At 43.4% G+C, this 24,188-nt stretch overlaps 1 protein-coding gene and 1 long non-coding RNA gene across 4 annotated transcripts in view; one reads left to right on the top strand and one right to left on the bottom strand.

The window, feature by feature from the left end:
* The first annotated feature begins 11,811 nt into the window (after nt 1–11,811).
* On the top strand, nt 11,812–16,401 carry LOC147440258 (uncharacterized). 3 transcript variants are annotated; one of them, XR_015190368.1, is made up of 4 exons: nt 11,812–11,958; nt 12,478–12,547; nt 16,090–16,201; nt 16,282–16,401. It is a non-coding gene; the product is annotated as an uncharacterized LOC147440258 (long non-coding RNA). The 3 variants fall into 3 exon arrangements; XR_015190369.1 differs by lacking the exon at nt 12,478–12,547 and having other exon boundaries at nt 11,852–11,958; XR_015190367.1 differs by lacking the exon at nt 11,812–11,958 and having other exon boundaries at nt 12,384–12,547.
* Nucleotides 16,402–18,327: 1,926 nt separating this feature from the next.
* LOC147440257 (uncharacterized) overlaps nt 18,328–24,188 on the bottom strand; it is a 93,804-nt gene continuing 87,943 nt past the window's right edge. Inside the window, exons 5-9 of the mRNA XM_086483279.1 lie at nt 20,212–20,323; nt 19,984–20,131; nt 19,748–19,909; nt 18,582–18,704; nt 18,328–18,507 (exon numbers count right to left, since the gene is read on the bottom strand). Of these exons, the coding sequence (XP_086339405.1) occupies nt 18,328–18,507; nt 18,582–18,704; nt 19,748–19,909; nt 19,984–20,131; nt 20,212–20,323 (725 nt within the window). The remainder of the gene's footprint in view (nt 18,508–18,581; nt 18,705–19,747; nt 19,910–19,983; nt 20,132–20,211; nt 20,324–24,188) is intronic.

Below are 24,188 nucleotides of genomic sequence, written 5' to 3'. Positions count from 1 at the left end.
TCATCAAACTCTGACTCAGTAGTGGTGGGATCTCCTGAAGCACCCGGCTCCAGCTCAAGTGGGTCGTCCTCCTCTGAAGTCTGAATGAGACGCACTGCCTCATTTGCTCGCGAGAAACACACAAGGTATGCGCGAGGGAGACGGGAGAGACTCGCGAGGACGAGCACTTACCTTTACCGCGCACAAGGTTGCTCTGCAGGTGAGTTTGCAGAGCTCTGTCTGCAATAAACAGGCGCCCAAACTCTCTCTGTAGTACTCTGTAGTCAATAGTCTGCAATAAACAGGCGCCCAAACTCACTCTGTCTCAATAACCAGGCGGCCAAACCCCCAAAACAGAGGCGAAATTAAATCCGCAAACGCGAAGGGGAAATTCTTTTTTTTTTTTTGGTACATTACGGATCCGTACGGTACCGTACCGTACTATACGGAAATACGGTACCGTACGGATCTGTACGTACGTACGGATCCTACCTTGCCTGGAGAGAAGTGGTAGGTACTCCCTCCGTAAACCCGGAAAGCAGACTGAGATGGGGATGTTTGCCTCCTCTACTAGCACATCCGAAGTCGGGTCAAAACCATGTCGCCACTGTCGAAAGTGGGCGCGTGATGCTCAGATGGCCAGTGGACTCATAGTTATGACCTTGGAAGCCATCTCGGAGGTCTCGAACTCGATCTGGTAGTACCCCCGTCCGAGAATTTGGACATCCAAGATCTTGCCCACCTCTGTGAGAAGGCGGGCCTGGAGAAGGTCTCGCAGCTCTCCTCTGCTAGGACAGGTGTTGAGAATTTTGCAGATGACCGAAGTCGCCTGCAAACGCTCAACCTCAGCGGCTAGGCTCGCTTGCTCTGTCGACGATAGAGCAAGTCGAATGGTGGGCTCAGCGGGGTCGGGCGAGGGGGCTTCGGATGAGTCCCTCTGTGGCGGAGCTGGAGCCTCCATCTATGTCTACTGCTATGACGAAGAAGCGGACGGTGAAGAAACTTTGCAACCGAGCACTATCCGAAGAAACAGTGTTGCAGAGCCAAGTGTAGGAACCTTCGGGAATGACGAAGACGGGGGGGTGGAGGCGAGCAACAGTAGCGAGCAGGTTCCGGGAGCGCTGATGGTCAAAGTATTGTATGAGGGCATTCTTTTTTTGCACTATGAGCATTGGGGAGCAAAAGGGTGAAGAACTAGGCTGAATCAGCCCCTTCTCTAATAACCCCAACCTGGCCCATAATCTCTTTCTGCTGCGCCGCACTAACCTTGTAGGGAGGTCTATTTGGTGGGCTACACCCTAGCACCAAATCTATCCGATGGTCCTCAGGTCTCTCTGGCGGCAATTGCGACGGTAATGAATTAGAAAAACAGTCACTAAACTCTTGCAAAAATGCTGACCTTTCTTTATCTAATACAGATAAATTTGATTGACAATTATCTGAGACATCACGTGCAAAAATCAAGTACACAGAAAGATGATTCTTTATTACAGAAGTGATAGCCGAAGCAGATACAATAGGGACAAACTCCTCTATGAGCTTTACATCCAAAACATGAGTTTTGCTCCTATGGTGAAGGGTGATCATCTTGCCGAAGGCATCCAACACACCATGTATTCTGAAAATCCACGGAATTCCAAGTAGCGCATCGTACCCTTCCAATGGCATGATATAAAATTCTTTTGTGTCTACATATGACTGAATATGCAGACACAACTTTCCAATAATGGGAGTAACACACTCTGAGTGGCTAGGACATGCCAACCCTACCTCTGCCGTGTACCCCATCTCTTCAGCTCTAATGCCTAGCTTCAAGCTAGCTCTGGTGAGATAAAGTTTGCTTTGGCATGTGGATCAAAGAAGATGAGTGCCGTCTGATCTCTAACTTTACCCCATGCTCTGCATAACTCGCTGGCATCTGTACTAGGCTTGTCACCCACCATAACTGGCACCAAAAGTGCCGTGGGTTTAGGCTTCTTGCCTTTCTGGTCCTCTTTATCATCTGAGTCAGTTGGTCTTTTCCTTTGTGGACAATTGGTAGCAAAGTGACCAGGCTGCTCGCATATAAAGCATTTGTTTTCAGCCAAGTAAGTTGCGTCAACTTATTTTACACATACCTTTTTTGAAAACATTTTTAAGTTAATAATGTTTTGTTTTAGCACTTTTGTTGCCTTATCCTCGAAGCCAACAAAAGTGCTAAACTTTACAGTTGCACCACCTTCTTTGTAAGCTTTCGGCTTTTCCAGTGCCCCCAAATTGTCATAAGGAATGGTCTGCAACATGGGCACTGTAGTAGGAATCATCTGCACATCTTGTCCATTCAACTCCGTGCAGATGCCGACAGCCTGTAGGCCCCAAAATTGGCGTCCCTTTCGGTATTTCTTTATACTTTAAGAGGGTAAATTACAAGAAGAGTCCTAGGAATTCGTTACCTGCATCCAGCTAGATACCACCTGTTTTGGCAAAATTTGGCAGCATAACAGCCCCAAAACTTGCCCGAAACGAATTCCCCTGCTGGAACTCGCTTGCACTGACATAAACTCTCTGATTTCTGCCCAAAAACAGTAAATTCAGCACGCTGTATTTACTGGTTTTTGCCCTGTTTTCAGCCCTAAACAGTCCCTGAACTGTCCTCTAACAATGGGGCACTATTCCCAATGGTTATGGCATCCGTATGGCTGAAAAACAATCCATTTTCAGCGCATAACCAGCGCTGAAAACGCACCTGTACGGTGAGGTTATCATCCTCACTGGTTGGTTGCCCAATTGACTTTGCAGTAGAGTCCTAAAATGTTCCCCTTGTCATTTCGGAGGTAATGACGCGAACAGATTTCGTGGCCCAAAATAGCAGTTCCCTAAATTTTAGGGATGCTTCCGTTGGACTCCCACTGGTCATCTGACCATCTATCCCCATTCGGACCGCATCCAAAAATGTAATGTGGCCCAATTGTTGGGTACTTTCCCTCGTGACCCCACCTTGGCACTATGCCTTCATTGAGTTCACTTCCTAGTATCCACCAACTTGCTAAGTGCGACGGGGCACCGGGGACCTACATGATCTTGAACTGAGCTTAGCCTAGACATCCTCTTACTATACAAATTCAAGTGCCGACCAACTTCCCGTCTGTGGGTGAAACTATTGTTCACATTGGCCATACAATGTCCGACCATTTGCAACTTCAAAAAGAGGGTCTCAAAAATTAAACAAAAATCATTGGAAAGAAACCAACAGCTAAGGTTAGCAGTTGCCACATCCTCGTGAAGTGTCGACATAAACAGAAATCACTCTATTTTCACACAATGACCAACATTATTAAAACACTTTTCAAAACTTAGACAAGACAAATTATGCGATACATCATAAATATGTCAAACTCAATGCTTATAGACAAATTGAGGGAAAAACACATCATCATGATTAGATCATAGATGGCAGAAACAAGTCCACAGGGCACATGCCACAAACAAAATAGAATTTTGCTAAATGTAAACTCGAACAACAAAATAAAAGTCTGTTGTATTCAAATTCATCAACACTGCAACAAATAAAATTTTGAGACTCTCAAGCCATCTTTCGCAACTGTCAAAAGTCGTCATCTGATGAAGAGTCAAGACTCATTATCAGATGAAGAACAAGAGGAAAGCATGCCTCCGTCATTGAGGGCATTGCCTCATCATCAAACTCTAGATCATGTGAAGCTTGACGTGCCACAGGATCCCCAACATCCTCCACATCTAGAACCTCATTCGCACGCTTCCTAGCACTACGAACAGGTAGCTTTCCCTTGCGAATGCTCTCTCGTCTAGCACTCTCGCCTTCTACAATTGCAAGAGGGAGTAGGGGAATGTGGAGAGCTCGTGACCTTGACCTAGTGACTCGACGACCCATAGTCTCGAGCTCTTTATGCAAGTCCTGCAGAACCTGCAACTGCTCATCTCGAATCTGTCGATTCATCTCCTCTTGGCTTTGATCATCCACGAGCTTCAGTTGCATCAGGTCAACATGTTTACACATCCAACAAATTGCATATGGCATAAGGAATATTGTGGTTTGAGAGAACACAAAGGGTAACTCTAATTAACCTGATTACAGGTTTACCTACTTGGATGAACCCAAAGCGTGGTCACTCCGCACGTGGCTCGTGCTGGCTCTGCAATACACCAACCTCTCGAGTTGAGCTGTACTAGGGTGATTCCGTATCTTGGTGTGTATCAAAAAGTGCGAGCTTCAGTTGCGCTCACATGCTTCGGGTGAGCAATCGTGGGCAATCAGATTGCAATGCAAGCGACATTGTTTAATGATTGGACATGACAGTAAATTCGTATCATGTACTACGACCCGACATGGCACATGCTTAGAGAATACGAAGAGTGATTCGTGAGATGTTTGGCAGACCAACCCTCCCATAAGAGTGCCACCAAGTCAATGGAAACTTTGAAGCTTCCTTCCTCACTGCCACTTCTCTAGTGAATGATGGTCCAATGCTGCTCATGTAGCTTGTGAACTCGCTATTTATCACAAGTTGCTCCTCTTCAGTGAACATCTTTCCGACAAACTCCGATTGCTTTGTGCTTAAGGAAGTCTCCTTCCATAGATGATCTATAGTAAGAATGAAGCTAAGCATCCATAGCATGGATGGGGTGGCTCATGTAGGTCCATTGTCTATCTCTGATATCCAATATCTCTGGCTAGCTGAAAATTCAAGAAAACGCGCTCATGTAGGTCTATCGTCTATCTCTGATATCCAATATGTCCGGCTAACTGAAAATTCAAGAAAATGCAGCTTGTGATACAATCATATATAATGCATATCACATAAAGGCTAAAATGTAAAGCTCAAAGTATTATGTACACACAAATCAAATTTCGTAGAAAGCTTGGAGCACTTGGAGACATGGTCTTTCATCTCCATAAAGAGATCAGAGACCAATCCTAAGGTGCTGCCCTCCATATCGGTAACTCCAAGAAGAACATAGATGGGTGCAATGCCATTGATAGGTTGTCCATCTGTTGCCAAAATGTTTCATGCAAGATCCGCCTTAGTAAATATTTCGTGCGCTTAGACTATGAATGATGCATGTCTTGCCATTTTGGATCCACAACTGTTTGGAGAAGGGGATCTCTAAGCTTGTAGAGCCTTCACAAGACAAGATACATGTAGGCAAACCTTTTCTTGGAAGGCCTGACCATACCCAATGCTGTTGTGGCTGCGAAAATTAGCAAGAGCCTGATGCTTCTTGCAGAAGAAAGTGGTGATTTATCTGCATATGTAACCATCTGCTGCACCCAAAGAAATTTCCCGATATCCTCCATGAGGAGATCGAGACAATGAGCTGCACATGGGCTCCACACAATGCTAGGAAATTCTGCCTATATGAGGGGTTGGTGCTTCCGAGAGTGGACTCCACCAATCTATCTCTCGTCTACAAAAATTTTCAAGGTAGTTTCATGTTTTCGCAACAGTTTACCTCCAGGTTAGTTCAACTTCCTAACAATGCCAAACGAGAGACGTGTTGTGAACATGAACGATCCTTGTGTTGGTGGCTCTTTGAATTCTTTTAGTTAAGAAACAATCAAAAACATCTGCTAGCCATTTTTAATCCTTCGACTAGGTACCACCTTTATGAAGCTGCGGTCACATGTGCAAGCATGTTGGAAATGGGCTTAAAGACTACTTAAGATTAATGAAAGTTTTTCTTTGCTTGAAAGCTCAGAATGGTTCCTTCATAATTTCCTACCCGCAGTAGCAGGTAATCTGTTTGACAATGACCAGATACCATATCAATCATGGACCTTTCGGATGGTTAAGCAAAGTAGTTCATCGTATAAAACCATGTTTTGAGTGATCAGTCCTGGTTAGACATGCATTCCTTGTGCGAAAAAGAAAATGCACTTTGTAACTTCCTCAAAGATGTAACTTTGATCAGACCTGCCCTCTCACTTGAAGTTTGAGGGTCTTCTAGTCAAAAACTCAGGAGTTAGATTGAATTCCCTTACTCCAAACTTTCTCCGAATAGCCAACGTATCCTTCAAGGAGAGGTAACAAAAATTCGTTGTTTCTGTGTTCAATGGTTCCCGTCCAACTGCGGGGATTAAATTCTATGTACACTAAGGTGTACACTTTCAGCTTTTATTGCCGACTCCACCATCTGCTGCAAAGTATCTTGCAGACGCGTCTACAAAATTTGAGCAAAAGTCCTTTGTTGAATCTCATCATCTTTCCTTCCTCAGAGAGGATCAAGAGTGGAGCTACCTTGGCAAGAGTAAACCACTACTTGCTTTGACTCGCTCGTGTTCCTATTGGGCAAACCGATCCCAATCTTCTTGGATGCCTTCCTCAAAACGTAGAGGAAACAAAATTTTGTCGGAAAATTCAGCCTTGAATTGAATCCCAGTCTTGTTGTAAGTTCCTTGCAGAGCTTTGGTATACCACCAAGTACTTGCAATCCCCTTGAGGTGTTTGGTCACATGCCTCACCTTAGACGCTTCTCAGAAACTGCCATTTGCAAAGGCAACTTCAAACATTAAAGCGGTAGCTTTCGGGCATCTTCCCTTCCGTCAAAAGTATCAAACTTGATCGGAGTGTTCTAAGGTCTAAGGACCTTCATATCTTTCCCGGAATGATGGGATTTCATGGCTATGGTTGATTGATGTTCATGGATATTTTTTGGATTCTGAAGGATCTTCAGCATTCTGCTCCTTGGATTCTCTAGGTTCTTGAGCATCATGCTCTTGTTGCCTTCTCAGAGAATCCCAGGTCTTGTGTCGACTTCTTGCAGAGAGAAAATTTTTCCCAACTCTGCAAGCTTTTCCTGCAGGACTTAAGATTCCACCTGCTTACTTCTCTCTTGGCTTGTCATGGTTTCTTCTTGTATCTTCCGAGAGTCGTCCTCCTTTACAGAGAAAGATAGGAGACCATGCTCTGATACCACTATCACAAACGGGAGTGCATAGCAATATAAAATACATTCGGATAAATAGGATTTATCACTTATTTATGAAGCCAGAGGATATATATATATATAGAGAGAGAGAGAGAGAGAGAGAGAGAGAGAGAGAGAGAGAGAGAGAGAGAGAGAGAGAGAGAGAGACACACAATACTGGGGACCAGAAGATGGGTTGCTCCCCCCCCCCCCCGTAATAGTATCTTTATTACTGAGGAGAAGTCTATACAAGCACTTGAACCAAACGTATTACCACGTTCGTTCTAGAATAAGACTTGATGGTTCTCGGAAGCCTCAGCTTCCGATTCCTAGGGCAAAACCCTATTCCAAGGAACTTGCGTTCCTTATTTCCAAATCCTCGAGAACAAAGGTTCTCGCCTCCGGATATCACCTTCCAGACTCAAGGCATGGCATCCCTGCAACTCTCTTTTTCCACTCTGTTTCTAGAGTCCTCTCCCGCAGAAAAACTCTACTTTCCCGAACACGAAGTCCTTACTTGGGAATCTCGACTTCCGGATCACAGCTCGAGAGACTACCTCTCTCCGATCCGTGTATCTACTGCCCAAACTCGGGTACGAAACCCTTGGGCTGATCTAGCTCTAGTTCCTCAGAGTGCTTTCTCCTGTAGAGGCTCATGCCTTCCTCTGCTCCTACTCCCTCACTAAGAGGAAGTACATCTGCAAACAAATACTTAAAGTTCATAACATGAAAATCGTTACCTTCAAAGTCTCGACGCTCGAAACACAACTCGGTTCTCGAAAAGAAATTCCCCGAAAGAGGTCTCTACATAGAAAATCCTCTCTTCCAATCCTACACACAAAAGAGGTGTGTTCTCAGGTTCCTTCTCGTAAATCAGCCCCATCTACGACGTTTATGGGCTGAAAACAGAGAAAAACAGCAGCTTGTCGTGATGGAAGCAGGCTCCGTAGACACGTCTTCGTGAGGGAACTCACGCATTGGGTCCTGGTGACATCTGGTACACTTGCGGCAGCCATCGGCATCACCCGCAACGTCTTCTTTACGGCTGAAATTTGCAGCAATATCTCCTCCTTGCAAAGATTGGTCTTCCCTTTGGGAGAGGGCGTGTGATGCTTTTATAGCTCCCTGGCCACGGCAAAGATAGCACAGCATTGGCTGCTTGCGTAGAGATCGCGGCCGTTTTTCTTGTGTGTGGTTTTTTTTTTTTTTTTGCGCTGATCTGCCAGAAAAAGAGAGAAAGCTCGTTGGTTGGTTTATACTTGCTTTATTTAATCATAGGCTGCCCACTTATTAAGTGGGCGGCCGGTCACCTTTAAAAATGGTATGAATCTATCCAAAAACTCAATAAAACCCTAAAAGTTAAAACAATGTTTTCACAGCACGTTCTAGGCGTCCCTGGATTCAATCACATGCACAGTTGCAATGACATAGACTTCCTCGCGGGAGAGCATTTGCTTTCCCGAAAAGCAATTCCGCTTCCTTAGAAAGCACCTGTTTTTCCTCAAAGTTTCCTCTAAACCCATCTTCATTCAAGTGCTTGCTTTTCCTTGTACACAATTCTAACTCAGTTCGGAATTTCCTCTTGACTATGAATATCCCCTCCTTGTGACGCATCAGGAATACCCATCACCTAGTCTTTTCCTACCAAACATACGGTACAATCTCCTTCACGATGCTCTATGTTACCCATCCTATGATGCTTCAGAGATGTCCATTCCCGATGGTCGAATATTTCTTACCGATGCTCCCTGTCACCCATCCGATGTGATGCATCAGAAGTACCCGTTCCTCGGGCCTTACAAATATACCCTTTCACAGTGCTCCTATCATTACTCTGAATGACGCATTAGGGATGCTCTGTACGCGGATGTCTCCAGTGAAAAAAACCCTCTCACTTAAAATTCCAATAATTCATTTAGAATTATTTTTCCTTGGTGTTCCAAGCGAGAAAACCCTCACTTATAAATCCAATAATTCAGTTAGAATTATTTTTATGTCAGATAAAGCCAATTTAGAGCTACAGAAGACAACCTAGTGTTTCAGCCAACAGCAATAGCCAGCGTTTTGGAGCCAGTTCCTCTAGCATTTTTTGCAACAGTTCCTCTAGCGTTTTCAACAACAGATCAGATTGTTTTCTATTTCAGATCAAGCCTAGCGTTTTGCAGTTTCCGGCGCCAAGTCAGCCAAGACCATTAGCGTTTTCAGATTTCTGCACTTAGCCTTTGGAGATCCCGCCCCTAGCCTTGCAAATCTCACCTACCCGTAGCAGATCCTTGCAGTTTCAGCCCGCTGTTTTCAGATTTCAACATCTGCGTTTTCAGCGCATCCTCGTCGAGTCGTTGTCATCGCCATCCTCGCCGACACAGTGTAAGAGATCAGCAGAAAGTTAGCGTTTTGCAGATTTCAGCCTTAGCGTTTTCAATTTTCCACCCGTCCTTGTCGTCGTCATCATTGTCGTCGACATCATCGGCAAGTCCATTGCATCTAGACCATTGTACCAGATTTGTGCAATCTATAGCATAGACCTCTCTCGCCATAGGAGGGGGGGCCCTTTGAGGAGGGTTTGAGAACCACCTGGTGTCGTATTCTTCTCTCTTTCTTTCTCTCAGTCTCAACACTTTCATTCACCGTGGCATTCACTTTGTTTGTGATCATTGCACTCTCTCTAAAGGACGGAAGGCTCTCCCTTCCGTAAGTAAAAGGAACCCTTGAGCACAGTTCGGAGCACTAATCTTGAGCATATCATAAATTATTTACTCTTCCGCTGCACCTTACATTGGTATTAGAGCTTTGGTAGTGTTTTGTATCACTCAAGGAAAGAACCACAAGAAATGTTTTGCTTGTTGCGGTTGCACGTAACCCAAGTCCACTTGGGGGTGTCAATTCCTAATCGTGTTTTTGAAGAGTGACAGGTAACCCAAGAAAGACGGGTTTCTAGCCTCCCCTTGTTCCTCTTTTCACTCATTGAGAGCGGAATGTGCACTTAGCGGCCGGCCAATCGACATGAGGTGGGAAAAAGCAACTTTGGCGTGAGCGCAAGGCCTCCAAGGGTGCGTCCACAGGGAAGAGTCGAGCTCGGGTAAGAGAATAACCTTCTCAAACATCGATTGCAAGCTAAAGAACTTAAGAACTTGAAGAACTTAAGAACCTCAAGAACCCAAGTTCCTCGAGAACTTAAGTACCCAAGATCTCAATGTATGGTCATCACCCGAAGCAGAATGGATGGATACTTTGCGTGAAGGTGATAGAGTGAAGTTGGTGACAAAGAATTTTCCCCACCGGGAGGATTTTTTTTCCTATCCTCCCCCTTCTCTATCTACGCTACGGTTGCACCAAATCCTAAGGAGGCTTTGGTCAAGTCAATGATGGACATGATGCTACAACAAGAACCTTGTAGCGTGAGCATGAGCAAGCGTGCTTGGCGACTGAAGAAAGAAAGGCAGCTATGGAGCTTGAGCGTGACCAAGCACGCGAAGCTCAACGTACAACGGCCGAAGAAAGCGAGCGGTCTTGGAATTAGAGCGTGAGGCGCAGAGAGACCAACGCATGCAAGAGTTGGTCCTACAGGTACTCACCTCGAAATCCGAGCCGGTCAAAGATGTGGGCAGTTCATCAGGTAGCACAAGTAGAGATGCAGACTCCAATTATCCTGTCACTGAGAAGTTGACGTTTAGTAAATGTATGGTAAAAATGGATGCTAATGTTATTCATTCTTGGTTGCATCAATTTAATGCTTACTTTGCGACAACTAAGAAAACAGGAAATAGCAAATTTTTACGGCAGCCATGTATCTTGTCGGTGATGCCATTAATTGGTATCACGCATGGCAAGAGGCACAGTTGGCCGCGCACCTAGAGGAAGCCGAAGAAGACACGCCCCTTTCTTTCAATTGGGCTGACTCTCAAGACAATCTCAAGGCGCAGTTTATGCCACCTCAGTACTTCGCGCGGTGAAAGAAGATTGTCGCAATCTCAAGCAAAATGGTATGCCAGTCATGTCTTTTTCTAATGTGTTTTGCTTGGCACTCAATTACGCAAATCGGATGATGAGCACAAAGAGGCATTCCTTTTCGGATTGGACGAGTATATCAAGTTTGATGTCGAAGTACTCAACCCTGTGGATCTCAACAAGGCGGTAGCGATTGCTCTCGCACAAGAGATGAAGCACAACAAAGGAAAGCCTAAGGAGAACAAGTCTTCTCACCATACCTCTCAGACTCCTCAGAACCCATAGAACGGTAAGAACGGTAAGAATGGCAACTCTTCTAGCTCATCTTCCTCTACTCCTTCGGAAAAGAACTCTCAAAATGAATTTAAGGGTAAAGCTAAAACACCTGCTAAACCTAAGCTAACCCAAGATGGAAAAGCTGCACAAGGAATTATAAGAGGATACATAACGCCAAAAGAACAAGGTATTTATGTTAAGGAAGGTCGATGTTATCAATGTCATGTCAAGGGTCATATAAAGAAAGCATATCCTAAGACAGCACCACCTAAAGAACCCAAAGCACCGACAACTACCACAAGCACTTTAGTGAACCAATCTGAGTCTCCACATGTTTCTTACACACACATTGATGAAAATATGTCGTGTCTCCTCTCTCAGGATGTGATATGATTTTGGGTATTAGATGGTTTCGTGAGCATAACCCTCTCATTGATTGGGCCGACAATACGCTCACTCTAAATGCCAAAAGTGATTCTCTCATGATCATTCGTGGTGAGAAGGGTCTGCATTCTTTACCTCTTATTTCTCATGTGCAGGCGAAGCGTGAATTACGAAGAGGAGCACAAGCGGCATTCATCTATGTCTCTCCAGCGACCCAAAGCATTAAGCTCCAGACAGGTATTCAGCCTTGTCTTCCAAGTATGAGCATCTCTTTTTGCAGGATGATCTTCCACCCCGTCTCCTTCCCGAGCGGCCGAGGACCATTGCATCGAACTCACGGAGGGGGCATAGCCGCTCAGTAAGGCTCCCTATCGTTTGAACAAGACTCAAGAAGAAGAATTAGAGCGGTAACCCACGGAGCTGGCTAGAAGATTCATACGTCCTAGTGTAAGTCCTTTTTGTTGCTCCTATTTTATTTGTCCGTAAGAAGGATGGTTTGTGTCATTTGTGTGTTGATTATAGGGCTTTGAACAAGATGACGATCAAGAACAGGTTTCCGATGTCTCGCATTGAGTATATCCTGGATAGGCTCAATGGGGAAAAGGTTTTCAGTAAGGTCAATCTCAAAAGTGGATACTATCAGGTAAGGGTATTCAAAGGCGACATCTACAAGACCGCCTTTCGCACAGAGCGACGGCAATGGGAGTATGTGGTTATGCCTTTTGGATTGACAGGTGTCGTGGGTACATTTAATCATCTTATCGTAGGCCGTTGGCGATATGGTTGGCGTTTTGTGTGTTTATCTTTCTTAATGATATTCTCATTTTTTCTGCATCGTGGAACAACATGAAAAGGATGTAGAAAGGGTTTTAGCCGGTTTGAATGAGTATTAGTTGTACATTGCAGCTAAGAAATCTGAGTTTTTTCTCACTGGAGTTACTTACCTGGGTTATATCATTTCTGCAGAAGGTGTCAAGCTCGATCGCGGGAAGGTAGAACAGATTCGTAATTCGGATTTGCCCAATACTGCATTGATGTGGGTTCTTTTCTTGGTTTATGTCAAACATATAGTTCGCACATAGAGAATTTTGCACGCATTGTCACTCCCATGACAGATGTTTTGAAAGGGGTAAAAACTCGTTAACAGTGCTTGGTTTGTCCGAGGTAGCCATTGAGGCTTCGCAACTCTCAAGTTGCGGTGACAGAAGCGTCGTGTCTCATCCTTGCCTCTTGGGACAATCCCTTTGAGGTATGGACGGATGCGAACAAGGTCGCCATAGGAGTTATGCTTCAGCAGCATGGCCGTCCAGTTGCATTTCTTAGTCGGAAGTTAAATAGTGCAGAAAAGAACTATTCAGTTTATGACAAAGAACTTCTGTCTGTCATTCACTCTCTCAAGCATTGGAAGCGTTTTTTGTATGGTAGAGAGTTCACAGTTCGCACAGATCACCAAGCCCTCAAGTCGCTCTGGTCTATGCTTAGTGCACATTGGAGTGATCGCAAAGCACGGTGGTCACAAATTTTTGAGCAATTTGGTGGTTGATTGAGTATGTGCTTAGTTCAGGGTGTCTCTTTCGACAACATGAAGAACCAGTATGCAGATTCCGAGTTTGGTAAGCAATGGTTGCAGGTTCTTGCTTCCCCCCAAGGGTCATGAACTATCTCATTCGTGAAGGTTTGTTGTATTTTCGTCACCGTCTATGTGTGTTGCTCTCTCTTAGGTTAGCCATATTGCACGATGCTTATGACTCTCTCACGAGCGTGAGAGAGTCATAGGGGAAATGAACACCACTTTGGAAAAAAATGGAAGATTCTCTTATTGGCCGAAAATGCAAAAAGATGTGTTTCATTATGTCACACAGTGCACCATTTGTCAAAAGGTAAAAGCTCCTTGGGAAAGTAGCAAGGCCTCTTGCTACCTTTGCTTATTCCTGACGGACCTTTTGAGGATATTTCTATGGATTTTGTGACTAACCTTGAAACCTAGTTTGCATTCAAGGAACACTCAATGTTTGACAATTGTTGACCGTTTCAGTAAATTTTGTATGTTGATTCTTTGCAAGGCCACAGTCACTGTACAAGATGTAGCACGGTTGTTCATAAAGCATTGTATCCCCTCTGTGGTTTGCTAAAGTCAATCGTTTCAGATACGGATGTTAAGTTAACATCCACTTTTTGCGTGCTTTCTTTGAAAATTTATGCACTAAGTTGAATTTTTCATCGGCTTTTCATCCACAGTCAGATGGTTAATTTACAATAAGTTGGCTTTTGATGTTTTAAAGTCATATGTGCATGATCAACAGTCTCATTGGGAGCTCTATCTCCCATTGGTCCAAGCAATTTTGAATGACTCTTATTCCTCGGCATTGGTAGAACTCCGTATGAGGCAGCTTTTGGCCGTCCGTCTTGACTAGCTCGGTCATCAAATATTTGATGCCAATGCTGCAAGTCAGTCATTGGATGAGATTTCTGAGAGTGTGAAGCTTTGGCTAAGCAAGGCTCAGGAATCTTACTCACGCTCGATAGGCTAACACTCATCGTCAGGATGATTCTATCAAGGGAATAGGTTTATTTTAAGGATCATGAAGCAACGTCTTAAGCAAGTCGGAAAGAAGTGTCCTAAATTTCAGAATGTACGGTCCATTTCCTGTCATTAAAAAGATCAATGAGGTTTTCTATGAAATTACACTTGCCTAACTCATGGTCAATGCACAATGTTTTCCATGTTTCTTGGTTGAAAGTGTTCCAGGGTACACCTCCAAAGGACATTTCCAAACAAGAAGAGCCAAAGATTATTGATGAAGCTGAAGTTATGGAGCTGGAGCAAGTGTTGTATCATCGGTTTCGCCATGGCTCAAAGAAACAAGTGCGACAATACTTTTAAAAGTTCAAGGATCAAGGAACCCACGAGGCAGTGTGAGTCGATGAAGAATTTTTCAGAGTTTATCCACAGTTGTTGGCAGACTACAAAGAAGCCATGCAGCTCGGTACCAATACCTCACTTTGAAAAGGAGGAGATGTCACGCGCACATCTAACCCTATGTGCATGTGGACAAGCTATCTCAGGTCTAGGGTTCAAGGCAACTTAGGAAGTGTTATGGTAGCTTTGTGAGCCTAAGAGCAGGCCGTGAGTATCACTCAACATATGCATTGTCCAAGCAGAAGGTCCAATTCCCGGCCAATTTTGGATAGTACATTTATAGTACATTTTCCAGGCAGTTTGGCATTTTTATTAATTAATTTACCAATTTCCATGGTCGTGGGCTGTTGGGAAGACTGCTCGACCAAGCCTTTTACTGACTATATAAGCGGACAGGGAACGCCCATTTTTAGCAAAAGAGACAGAAAGAAGTTCCAGCAACTTGCAGCGTTCTCTCCTCAGCAAGACTTGCAGAAGACAACGTAGCGTTTTTAGCCAACAGCAGCAACCAACATTTTGGAGCCAGTTCCTCTAGCGTTATGTGCAACAATTCCTCTAGCGTTTTCAACAACATATCTGCCGGGCGTTTTCAGTTTCCAGATCAAGCCTAGCGTTTTGCAGTTTCCGGTGCCAGATCAACTAGAACCATTAGCGTTTTCAGATTTCAGTACTTAGCCTTTGCAAATCCCGCCCCTAGCCTCGCAAATCTCACCTACCCCAAATCCTTGCCGTACTGTCGAGTCAGCCCAGCATTTTTAGTCAGCCCGTTGTTTTCAATGCATCATAGTTGAGTCATCATCATCGCCATCCTCGTTGACAGAGTGTAAGAGATCAATAGAAAGTCAGCGTTTTGCAGATTTCAGCATTTCAGCCCTAGCGTTTTCAGTTTTCAGCCCGTCATCATTGTCGTCGACATCATCTGCAAGTCCATTGCATCTAGACCATTGTACCAGATTTGTGCAATCTATAGCATAGACCTCTCTCGCCATAGAGAGGGGGGCCCTTGAGGACGGTTTGAGAACCACCTGTGTCGTATTCTTCTCTTTCTCTTTCTCTCAGTCTCAGCACTTTCATTCACAATGGCATCACTTTGTTTGTGATCATTGCACTCTGTTTAAAGGACGGAAGGCTCTCCCTTACATAAGTAAAAGGAACCCTTGAGCACAGTTCGGAGCACTCATCTTGAGCAATATCAACATTCACTCCGCTGCACCTTACATTTTATCGGGCTGACTTCTGATGAGATGGGCTGCTTCTGACTGTGGGTTGTCAATATTCTGAAGAAAATAACTGCAATTTGGGAAGTTCATGGGACAGCTTAATACCATTTGTAAATAGGAATAATACTTCAACCAAATTATCAACATGTTTCAAATCAGGCAATTTCAATAAAAGGAATCAAGACTGCAGCCTATGCATTTGTTACCTCTTTAGGAAGTGGCTTCTATAGCTTTATGCTCCTACTTCCTGGCCTTACTGATCATTGCATTTTTGAATACTGATGCATCTAGAGTTTTTTGTGTGTATAAACCCATTATTCACGTCAAGAAGTTGTGAAGAGTCCTCAGACTTGTTCAAACTGAATGTTTTTCAGTTTTCATGTGATAGACAACCACAGAATTCTCTTTATAACAGTGTCTTGCTTGTTCAACCTGTAGTTTTTGCTCGCATGTCTCAACCATCATATCCTATACGCTGCTCCAAGAAAGCCATTATCAAAACAGATGACCTTCTACCTGTTCTGGGGCTTGAACAAAAGGAAAAATACAAGTATGTGGCAGGCTTGGTAATACCTGCATGCTTTGTTTGGATGTGGTCGCAATGAAACACCAAGTTCCATAGCTGTGCAGGGTCTTTGCAGTGCGGTTGGTACTTACTGGCCCATCTCCATGTGAGTTGGTCGATGCAAAAATATGTCTGACTTTTCGAATTTTTGTCACCCTCCCTTCGGTTCTGTCTTCTGCTCAACACAGGATCTAGAGTTGGTTAGACCAGAGGTACTTGTTATCACCTTGAAGATGGCCTTTAGTAGCATGTTTGTGCTATTCAATTGTCTGTTCTATTGAAATAGGTTCCATACCTAAGATATGGCTCATGGTACGCCATATAATCGATAAAAAAGTCCCAATATATGGTCATACATTGGAAACCCTTCGCCAAGGCGATGCCTCCCTCTCTCTCACGGTAATGGGCATGGAGAGGACGTCAATGCAGCCTGTGTTTCATGTGGAGGTATGTGTGCCCACTTTTCTCTTTCTTTCAAAAAATTTTGTTTCAGTTATAGGAGCTAAAACAGTTCAATAATCTTCTATGGCACCAACATTTAACATGAAAATCAGAAAATAGTTGTAATTTGCACAAAGAATAGTTGCTCTCAGCCCTTGCCAGAACCCCGGAAAACTAAATCTGAGATTGTGCGTAGCCTGCCTTGTTCTGACCAGTGAAACTATGGACACAATTTCTGCATCAGAAGGAAGTGTTTCATCTGGTCAATGTCTGCCTGCATCTTTTTTGCATCCTGCGCATTGAGTGGACAGTTCCGCAGATCAAAGCCAATGCTACAGAAGAGATTTGTTTTACCACAGCCTCCAGATGCTAGAGATCTAGGTAGCCCTTGCCATGGCGAGATGGACATTTCTTACATTAAACAAAAAGAAGTTGGAACCGTTGTGAGGTCTAAGTCACATGCCTCCTTCTAAGTGGACCAGGAGACATTGCTTTTAAGTGAAACTCATGCAAAAGCTTCTCTTAATACTGAACAAAGAAGTGTAGAGAGATGCGACCAGCAAACTAGCAGAGCAGGTCTGCCAGGCACCTTGCACATTTATGAGTTCCATCATGTGAATCCTTCTTTGCTATATTGCTCCTGGAGAAATTGTTTGCTTCATTTAAGCCAAAATGATCACAGTGGAACTCTAAAGATATCACCTTTCACTTCACTAATTAGAAAAGAGATGGACAGGTCTCCCTAACAAAAAGTTTCAAGTAGAGAAGGTATGCCTGCATTGTGTTGTCCTGTCCACATGAATGCGTAATATGGATGCAGGTACGTCTCACTTGACGAGCACATCTCATTGCCTTTTTTCTTTGAGGTGGATCTTAGACTCCCTCACGAACTTGCCTCATTGAGCAATTACTAAGATACTATTGTGATGTTAAGGCAATACATTTTCAAAAGTGTTAGTGTTTCCAAAGAGCTTCTGTGTAAATTCTGAAAACTGCAGCCCAACTTATTAACATCATTGATTGATCAGAAATAATTTTCCCTTATTAGGACTATTTTGTTTGTGATGATGAATTAATGTGGGAAGGAGATTATGAGGATTTCATACACATAAATGAAGGAGGTCAACGAGTATTGGACATTTCTCGAATAGATTTACTGAAACCAATGAAGGTTTGCATGAAAATTTATTGTCTTCTGTTCATTTTGATTTGTGCTGCTGCAAAAACTGACATTCATTCCATGCAGGCTGCTGCTATAGTTTCTCAAGCTGCTGTCAGAATGGCAAATCTTTCCAATGATCGCAAGAAGGAAAGGGAGGAGACAGGCTCAAAAGCAGGGTCAAAGCATCCTCTGTGGCGTGCAAATTGGCCAACCTTACTAAACGCACCTTATTTAAGTCTATGACCACTTCTTTCACATCGAGCTGAGTGGTGATGAGATGCAATGCTTGCTTTTACAAACAGTACATAGACACATATCTTTTTGTGGATCAGGCAAGCTGTTGTATTTATATGTACTGGTGTTTACAATACCAGCACTGTCGTAAATACGACAGCTTGCAGAGTATTGTAAATACCATCACATATAAATACAACAGCTTGCCTGATCCACAAAAAGATTATGTGTCTATGTATGTGTGTAAAAGCAAGCCATAGCATCTCATCACCACTCAGCTCGAGTGAAAAAGTGGACATAGACTAAATAAGGTGCGTTTACGTAAGGTTGGCCAATTTGCACGCCACAGAGGATGCTTTGACCCTGCTTTTGAGCCTGTCTCCTCCCTTTCCTTCTTGCGATCATTGGAAAGATTTGCCATTCTGACAGCAGCTTGAGAAACTATAGCAGCAGCCTGCATGGAATGAATGTCAGTTTTTGCAGCAGCACAAATCAAATGAACAGAAGACAATAAATTTTCATGCAAACCTTCATTGGTTTCAGTAAATCTATTCGAGAATGATCCAATACTCGTTGACCTCCTTCATTTATGTGTATGAAATCCTCATAATCTCCTTCCCACATTACATCATCATCACAAACAAAATAGTCCTAATAAGGGAAAATTATTTCTGATCAATCAATGATGTTAATAAGTTGGGCTGCAGTTTTCAGAATTTACACAGAAGCTCTTTGGAAACACTAACACTTTTGAAAATGTATTGCCTTAACATCACAATAGTATCTTAGTAATTGCTCAATGAGGCAAGTTCGTGAGGGAGTCTAAGATCCACCTCAAAGAAAAAAGGCAATGAGATGTGCTCGTCAAGTGAGACGTACCTGCATCCATATTACGCATTCATGTGGACAGGACAACACAATGCAGGCATACCTTCTCTACTTGAAACTTTTTGTTAGGGAGACCTGTCCATCTCTTTTCTAATTAGTGAAGTGAAAGGTGATATCTTTAGAGTTCCACTGTGATCATTTTGGCTTAAATGAAGCAAACAATTTCTCCAGGAGCAATATAGCAAAGAAGGATTCACATGATGGAACTCATAAATGTGCAAGGTGCCTGGCAGACCTGCTCCTGCTAGTTTGCTGGTCGCATCTCTCTACACTTCTTTGTTCAGTATTAAGAGAAGCTTTTGCATGAGTTTCACTTAAAAGCAATGTCTCCTGGTCCACTTAGAAGGAGGCATGTGACTTAGACCTCACAACGGTTCCAACTTCTTTTTGTTTAATGTAAGAAATGTCCATCTCGCCATGGCAAGGGCTACCTAGATCTCTAGCATCTGGAGGCTGTGGTAAAACAAATCTCTTCTGTAGCATTGGCTTGATCTGCGGAACTGTCCACTCAATGCGCAGGATGCAAAAAAGATGCAGGCAGACATTGACCAGATGAAACACTTCCTTCTGATGCAGAAATTGTGTCCATAGTTTCACTGGTCAGAACAAGGCAGGCTACGCACAATCTCAGATTTAGTTTTCCGGGGTTCTGGCAAGGGCTGAGAGCAACTATTCTTTGTGCAAATTACAACTATTTTCTGATTTTCATGTTAAATGTTGGTGCCATAGAAGATTATTGAACTGTTTTAGCTCCCTATAACTGAAACAAAATTTTTTGAAAGAAAGAGAAAAGTGGGCACACATACCTCCACATGAAACACAGGCTGCATTGACGTCCTCTCCATGCCCATTACCGTGAGAGAGAGGGAGGCATCGCCTTGGCGAAGGGTTTCCAATGTATGACCATATATTGGACTCTTTTTATCGATTATATGGCGTACCATGAGCCCATATCTTAGGTATGGAACCTATTTCAATAGAACAGACAATTGAATAGCACAAACATGCTACTAAAGGCCATCTTCAAGGTGATAACAAGTACCTCTGGTCTAACCAACTCTAGATCCTGTGTTGAGCAGAAGACAGAACCCGAAGGGAGGGTGACAAAAATTCGAAAAGTCAGACATATTTTTGCATCGACCAACTCACATGGAGATGGGCCAGTAAGTACCAACCGCACTGCAAAGACCCTGCACAGCTATGGAACTTGGTGTTTCATTGCGACCACATCCAAACAAAGCATGCAGGTATTACCAAGCCTGCCACATACTTGTATTTTTCCTTTTGTTCAAGCCCCAGAACAGGTAGAAGGTCATCTGTTTTGATAATGGCTTTCTTGGAGCAGCGTATAGGATATGATGGTTGAGACATGCGAGCAAAAACTACAGGTTGAACAAGCAAGACACTGTTATAAAGAGAATTCTGTGGTTGTCTATCACATGAAAACTGAAAAACATTCAGTTTGAACAAGTCTGAGGACTCTTCACAACTTCTTGACGTGAATAATGGGTTTATACACACAAAAAACTCTAGATGCATCAGTATTCAAAAATGCAATGATCAGTAAGGCCAGGAAAGTAGGAGCATAAAGCTATAGAAGCCACTTCCTAAAAGAGGTAACAAATGCATAGGCTGCAGTCTTGATTCCTTTTATTGAAATTGCCTGATTTGAAACATGTTGATAATTTGGTTGAAGTATTATTCCTATTTACAAATGGTATTAAGCTGTCCCATGAACTTCCCAAATTGCAGTTTATTTTCTTCAGAATATTGACAACCCACAGTCAGAAGCAGCCCATCTCATCAGAAGTCAGCCCGATAAAATGTAAGGTGCAGCGGAGTGAATGTTGATATTGCTCAAGATGAGTGCTCCGAACTGTGCTCAAGGGTTCCTTTTACTTATGTAAGGGAGAGCCTTCCGTCCTTTAAACAGAGTGCAATGATCACAAACAAAGTGATGCCATTGTGAATGAAAGTGCTGAGACTGAGAGAAAGAGAAAGAGAAGAATACGACACCAGGTGGTTCTCAAACCGTCCTCCAAGGGCCCCCCTCTCTATGGCGAGAGAGGTCTATGCTATAGATTGCACAAATCTGGTACAATGGTCTAGATGCAATGGACTTGCAGATGATGTCGACGACAATGATGACGGGCTGAAAACTGAAAACGCTAGGGCTGAAATGCTGAAATCTGCAAAACGCTGACTTTCTATTGATCTCTTACACTCTGTCAACGAGGATGGCGATGATGATGACTCAACTATGATGCATTGAAAACAACGGGCTGACTAAAAATGCTGGCTGACTCGACAGTACGGCAAGGATTTGGGGTAGGTGAGATTTGCGAGGCTAGGGGCGGGATTTGCAAAGGCTAAGTACTGAAATCTGAAAACGCTAATGGTTCTAGTTGATCTGGCACCGGAAACTGCAAAACGCTAGGCTTGATCTGGAAACTGAAAACGCCCGGCAGATATGTTGTTGAAAACGCTAGAGGAATTGTTGCACATAACGCTAGAGGAACTGGCTCCAAAATGTTGGTTGCTGCTGTTGGCTAAAAACGCTACGTTGTCTTCTGCAAGTCTTGCTGAGGAGAGAACGCTGCAAGTTGCTGGAACTTCTTCTGTCTCTTTTGCTAAAAATGGGCGTTCCCTGTCCGCTTATATAGTCAGTAAAAGGCTTGGTCGAGCAGTCTTCCCAACAGCCCACGACCATGGAAATTGGTAAATTAAATTAATAAAAATGCCAAACTGCCTGGAAAATGTACTATCCCAAAATTGGCCGGGAATTGGACCTTCTGCTTGGACAATGCATATGTTGAGTGATACTCACGGCCTGCTCTTAGGCTCACAAAGCTACCATAACACTTCCTAAGTTGCCTTGAACCCTAGACCTGAGATAGCTTGTCCACATGCACATAGGGTTAGATGTGCGCGTGACATCTCCTCCTTTTCAAAGTGAGGTATTGGTACCGAGCTGCATGGCTTCTTTGTAGTCTGCCAACAACTGTGGATAAACTCTGAAAAATTCTTCATCGACTCACACTGCCTCGTGGGTTCCTTGATCCTTGAACTTTTAAAAGTATTGTCGCACTTGTTTCTTTGAGCCATGGCGAAACCGATGATACAACACTTGCTCCAGCTCCATAACTTCAGCTTCATCAATAATCTTTGGCTCTTCTTGTTTGGAAATGTCCTTTGGAGGTGTACCCTGGAACACTTTCAACCAAGAAACATGGAAAACATTGTGCATTGACCATGAGTTAGGCAAGTGTAATTTCATAGAAACCTCATTGATCTTTTTAATGACAGGAAATGGACCGTACATTCTGAAATTTAGGACACTTCTTTCCGACTTGCTTAAGACGTTGCTTCATGATCCTTAAAATAAACCTAATTCCCTTGATAGAATCATCCTGACGATGAGTGTTAGCCTATCGAGCGTGAGTAAGATTCCTGAGCCTTGCTTAGCCAAAGCTTCACACTCTCAGAAATCTCATCCAATGACTGACTTGCAGCATTGGCATCAAATATTTGACTGACCGAGCTAGTCAAGACGGACGGCCAAAAGCTGCCTCATACGGAGTTCTACCAATGCCGAGGAATAAGAGTCATTCAAAATTGCTTGGACCAATGGGAGATAGAGCTCCCAATGAGACTGTTGATCATGCACATATGACTTTAAAACATCAAAAGCCAACTTATTGTAAATTAACCATCTGACTGTGGATGAAAAGCCGATGAAAAATTCAACTTAGTGCATAAATTTTCAAAGAAAGCACGCCAAAAAGTGGATGTTAACTTAACATCCGTATCTGAAACGATTGACTTTAGCAAACCACAGAGGGGATACCAATGCTTTATGAACAACCGTGCTACATCTTGTACAGTGACTGTGGCCTTGCAAAGAATCAACATACAAAATTTACTGAAACGGTCAACAATTGTCAAACATTGAGTGTTCCTTGAATGCAAACTAGGTTTCAAGGTTAGTCACAAAATCCATAGAAATATCCTCAAAAGGTCCGTCAGGAATAAGCAAAGGTAGCAAGAGGCCTTGCTACTTTCCCCAAGGAGCTTTTACCTTTTGACAAATGGTGCACTGTGTGACATAATGAAACACATCTTTTTGCATTTTCGGCCAATAAGAGAATCTTCCATTTTTTTCCAAAGTGGTGTTCATTTCCCCTATGACTCTCTCACGCTCGTGAGAGAGTCATAAGCATCGTGCAATATGGCTAACCTAAGAGAGAGCAACACACATAGACGGTGACGAAAATACAACAAACCTTCACGAATGAGATAGTTCATGGACCCTTGGGAAGCAAGAACCTGCAACCATTGCTTACCAAACTCGGAATCTGCATACTGGTTCTTCATGTTGTCGAAAGAGACACCCTGAACTAAGCACATACTCAATCAAACCACCAAATTGCTCAAAAATTTGTGACCACCGTGCTTTGCGATCACTCCAATGTGCACTAAGCATAGACCAGAGCGACTTGAGGGCTTGGTGATCTGTGCGAACTGTGAACTCTCTACCATACAAAAAACGCTTCCAATGCTTGAGAGAGTGAATGACAGACAGAAGTTCTTTGTCATAAACTGAATAGTTCTTTTCTGCACTATTTAACTTCCGACTAAGAAATGCAACTGGACGGCCATGCTGCTGAAGCATAACTCCTATGGCGACCTTGTTCGCATCCGTCCATACCTCAAAGGGATTGTCCCAAGAGGCAAGGATGAGACACGACGCTTCTGTCACCGCAACCTTGAGAGTTGCGAAGCCTCAATGGCTACCTCGGACAAAACCAAGCACTGTTAACGAGTTTTTACCCCTTTCAAAACATCTGTCATGGGAGTGACAATGCGTGCAAAATTCTCTATGTGCGAACTATATGTTTGACATAAACCAAGAAAAGAACCCACATCAATGCAGTATTGGGCAAATCCGAATTACGAATCTGTTCTACCTTCCCGCGATCGAGCTTGACACCTTCTGCAGAAATGATATAACCCAGGTAAGTAACTCCAGTGAGAAAAAACTCAGATTTCTTAGCTGCAATGTACAACTAATACTCATTCAAACCGGCTAAAACCCTTTCTACATCCTTTTCATGTTGTTCCCACGATGCAGAAAAAATGAGAATATCATTAAGAAAGATAAACACACAAACGCCAACCATATCGCCAACGGCCTACGATAAGATGATTAAATGTACCCACGACACCTGTCAATCCAAAAGGCATAAC

Source organism: Adiantum capillus-veneris, chromosome 15 (genome assembly GCF_014529385.1).
Source record: "Adiantum capillus-veneris isolate H3 chromosome 15, ASM1452938v2, whole genome shotgun sequence".
Lineage (NCBI taxonomy): Eukaryota > Viridiplantae > Streptophyta > Polypodiopsida > Polypodiales > Pteridaceae > Adiantum > Adiantum capillus-veneris.
Note: the sequence above shows the minus strand (reverse complement) of the source record. Positions and strands in the feature narration are given on the sequence as shown.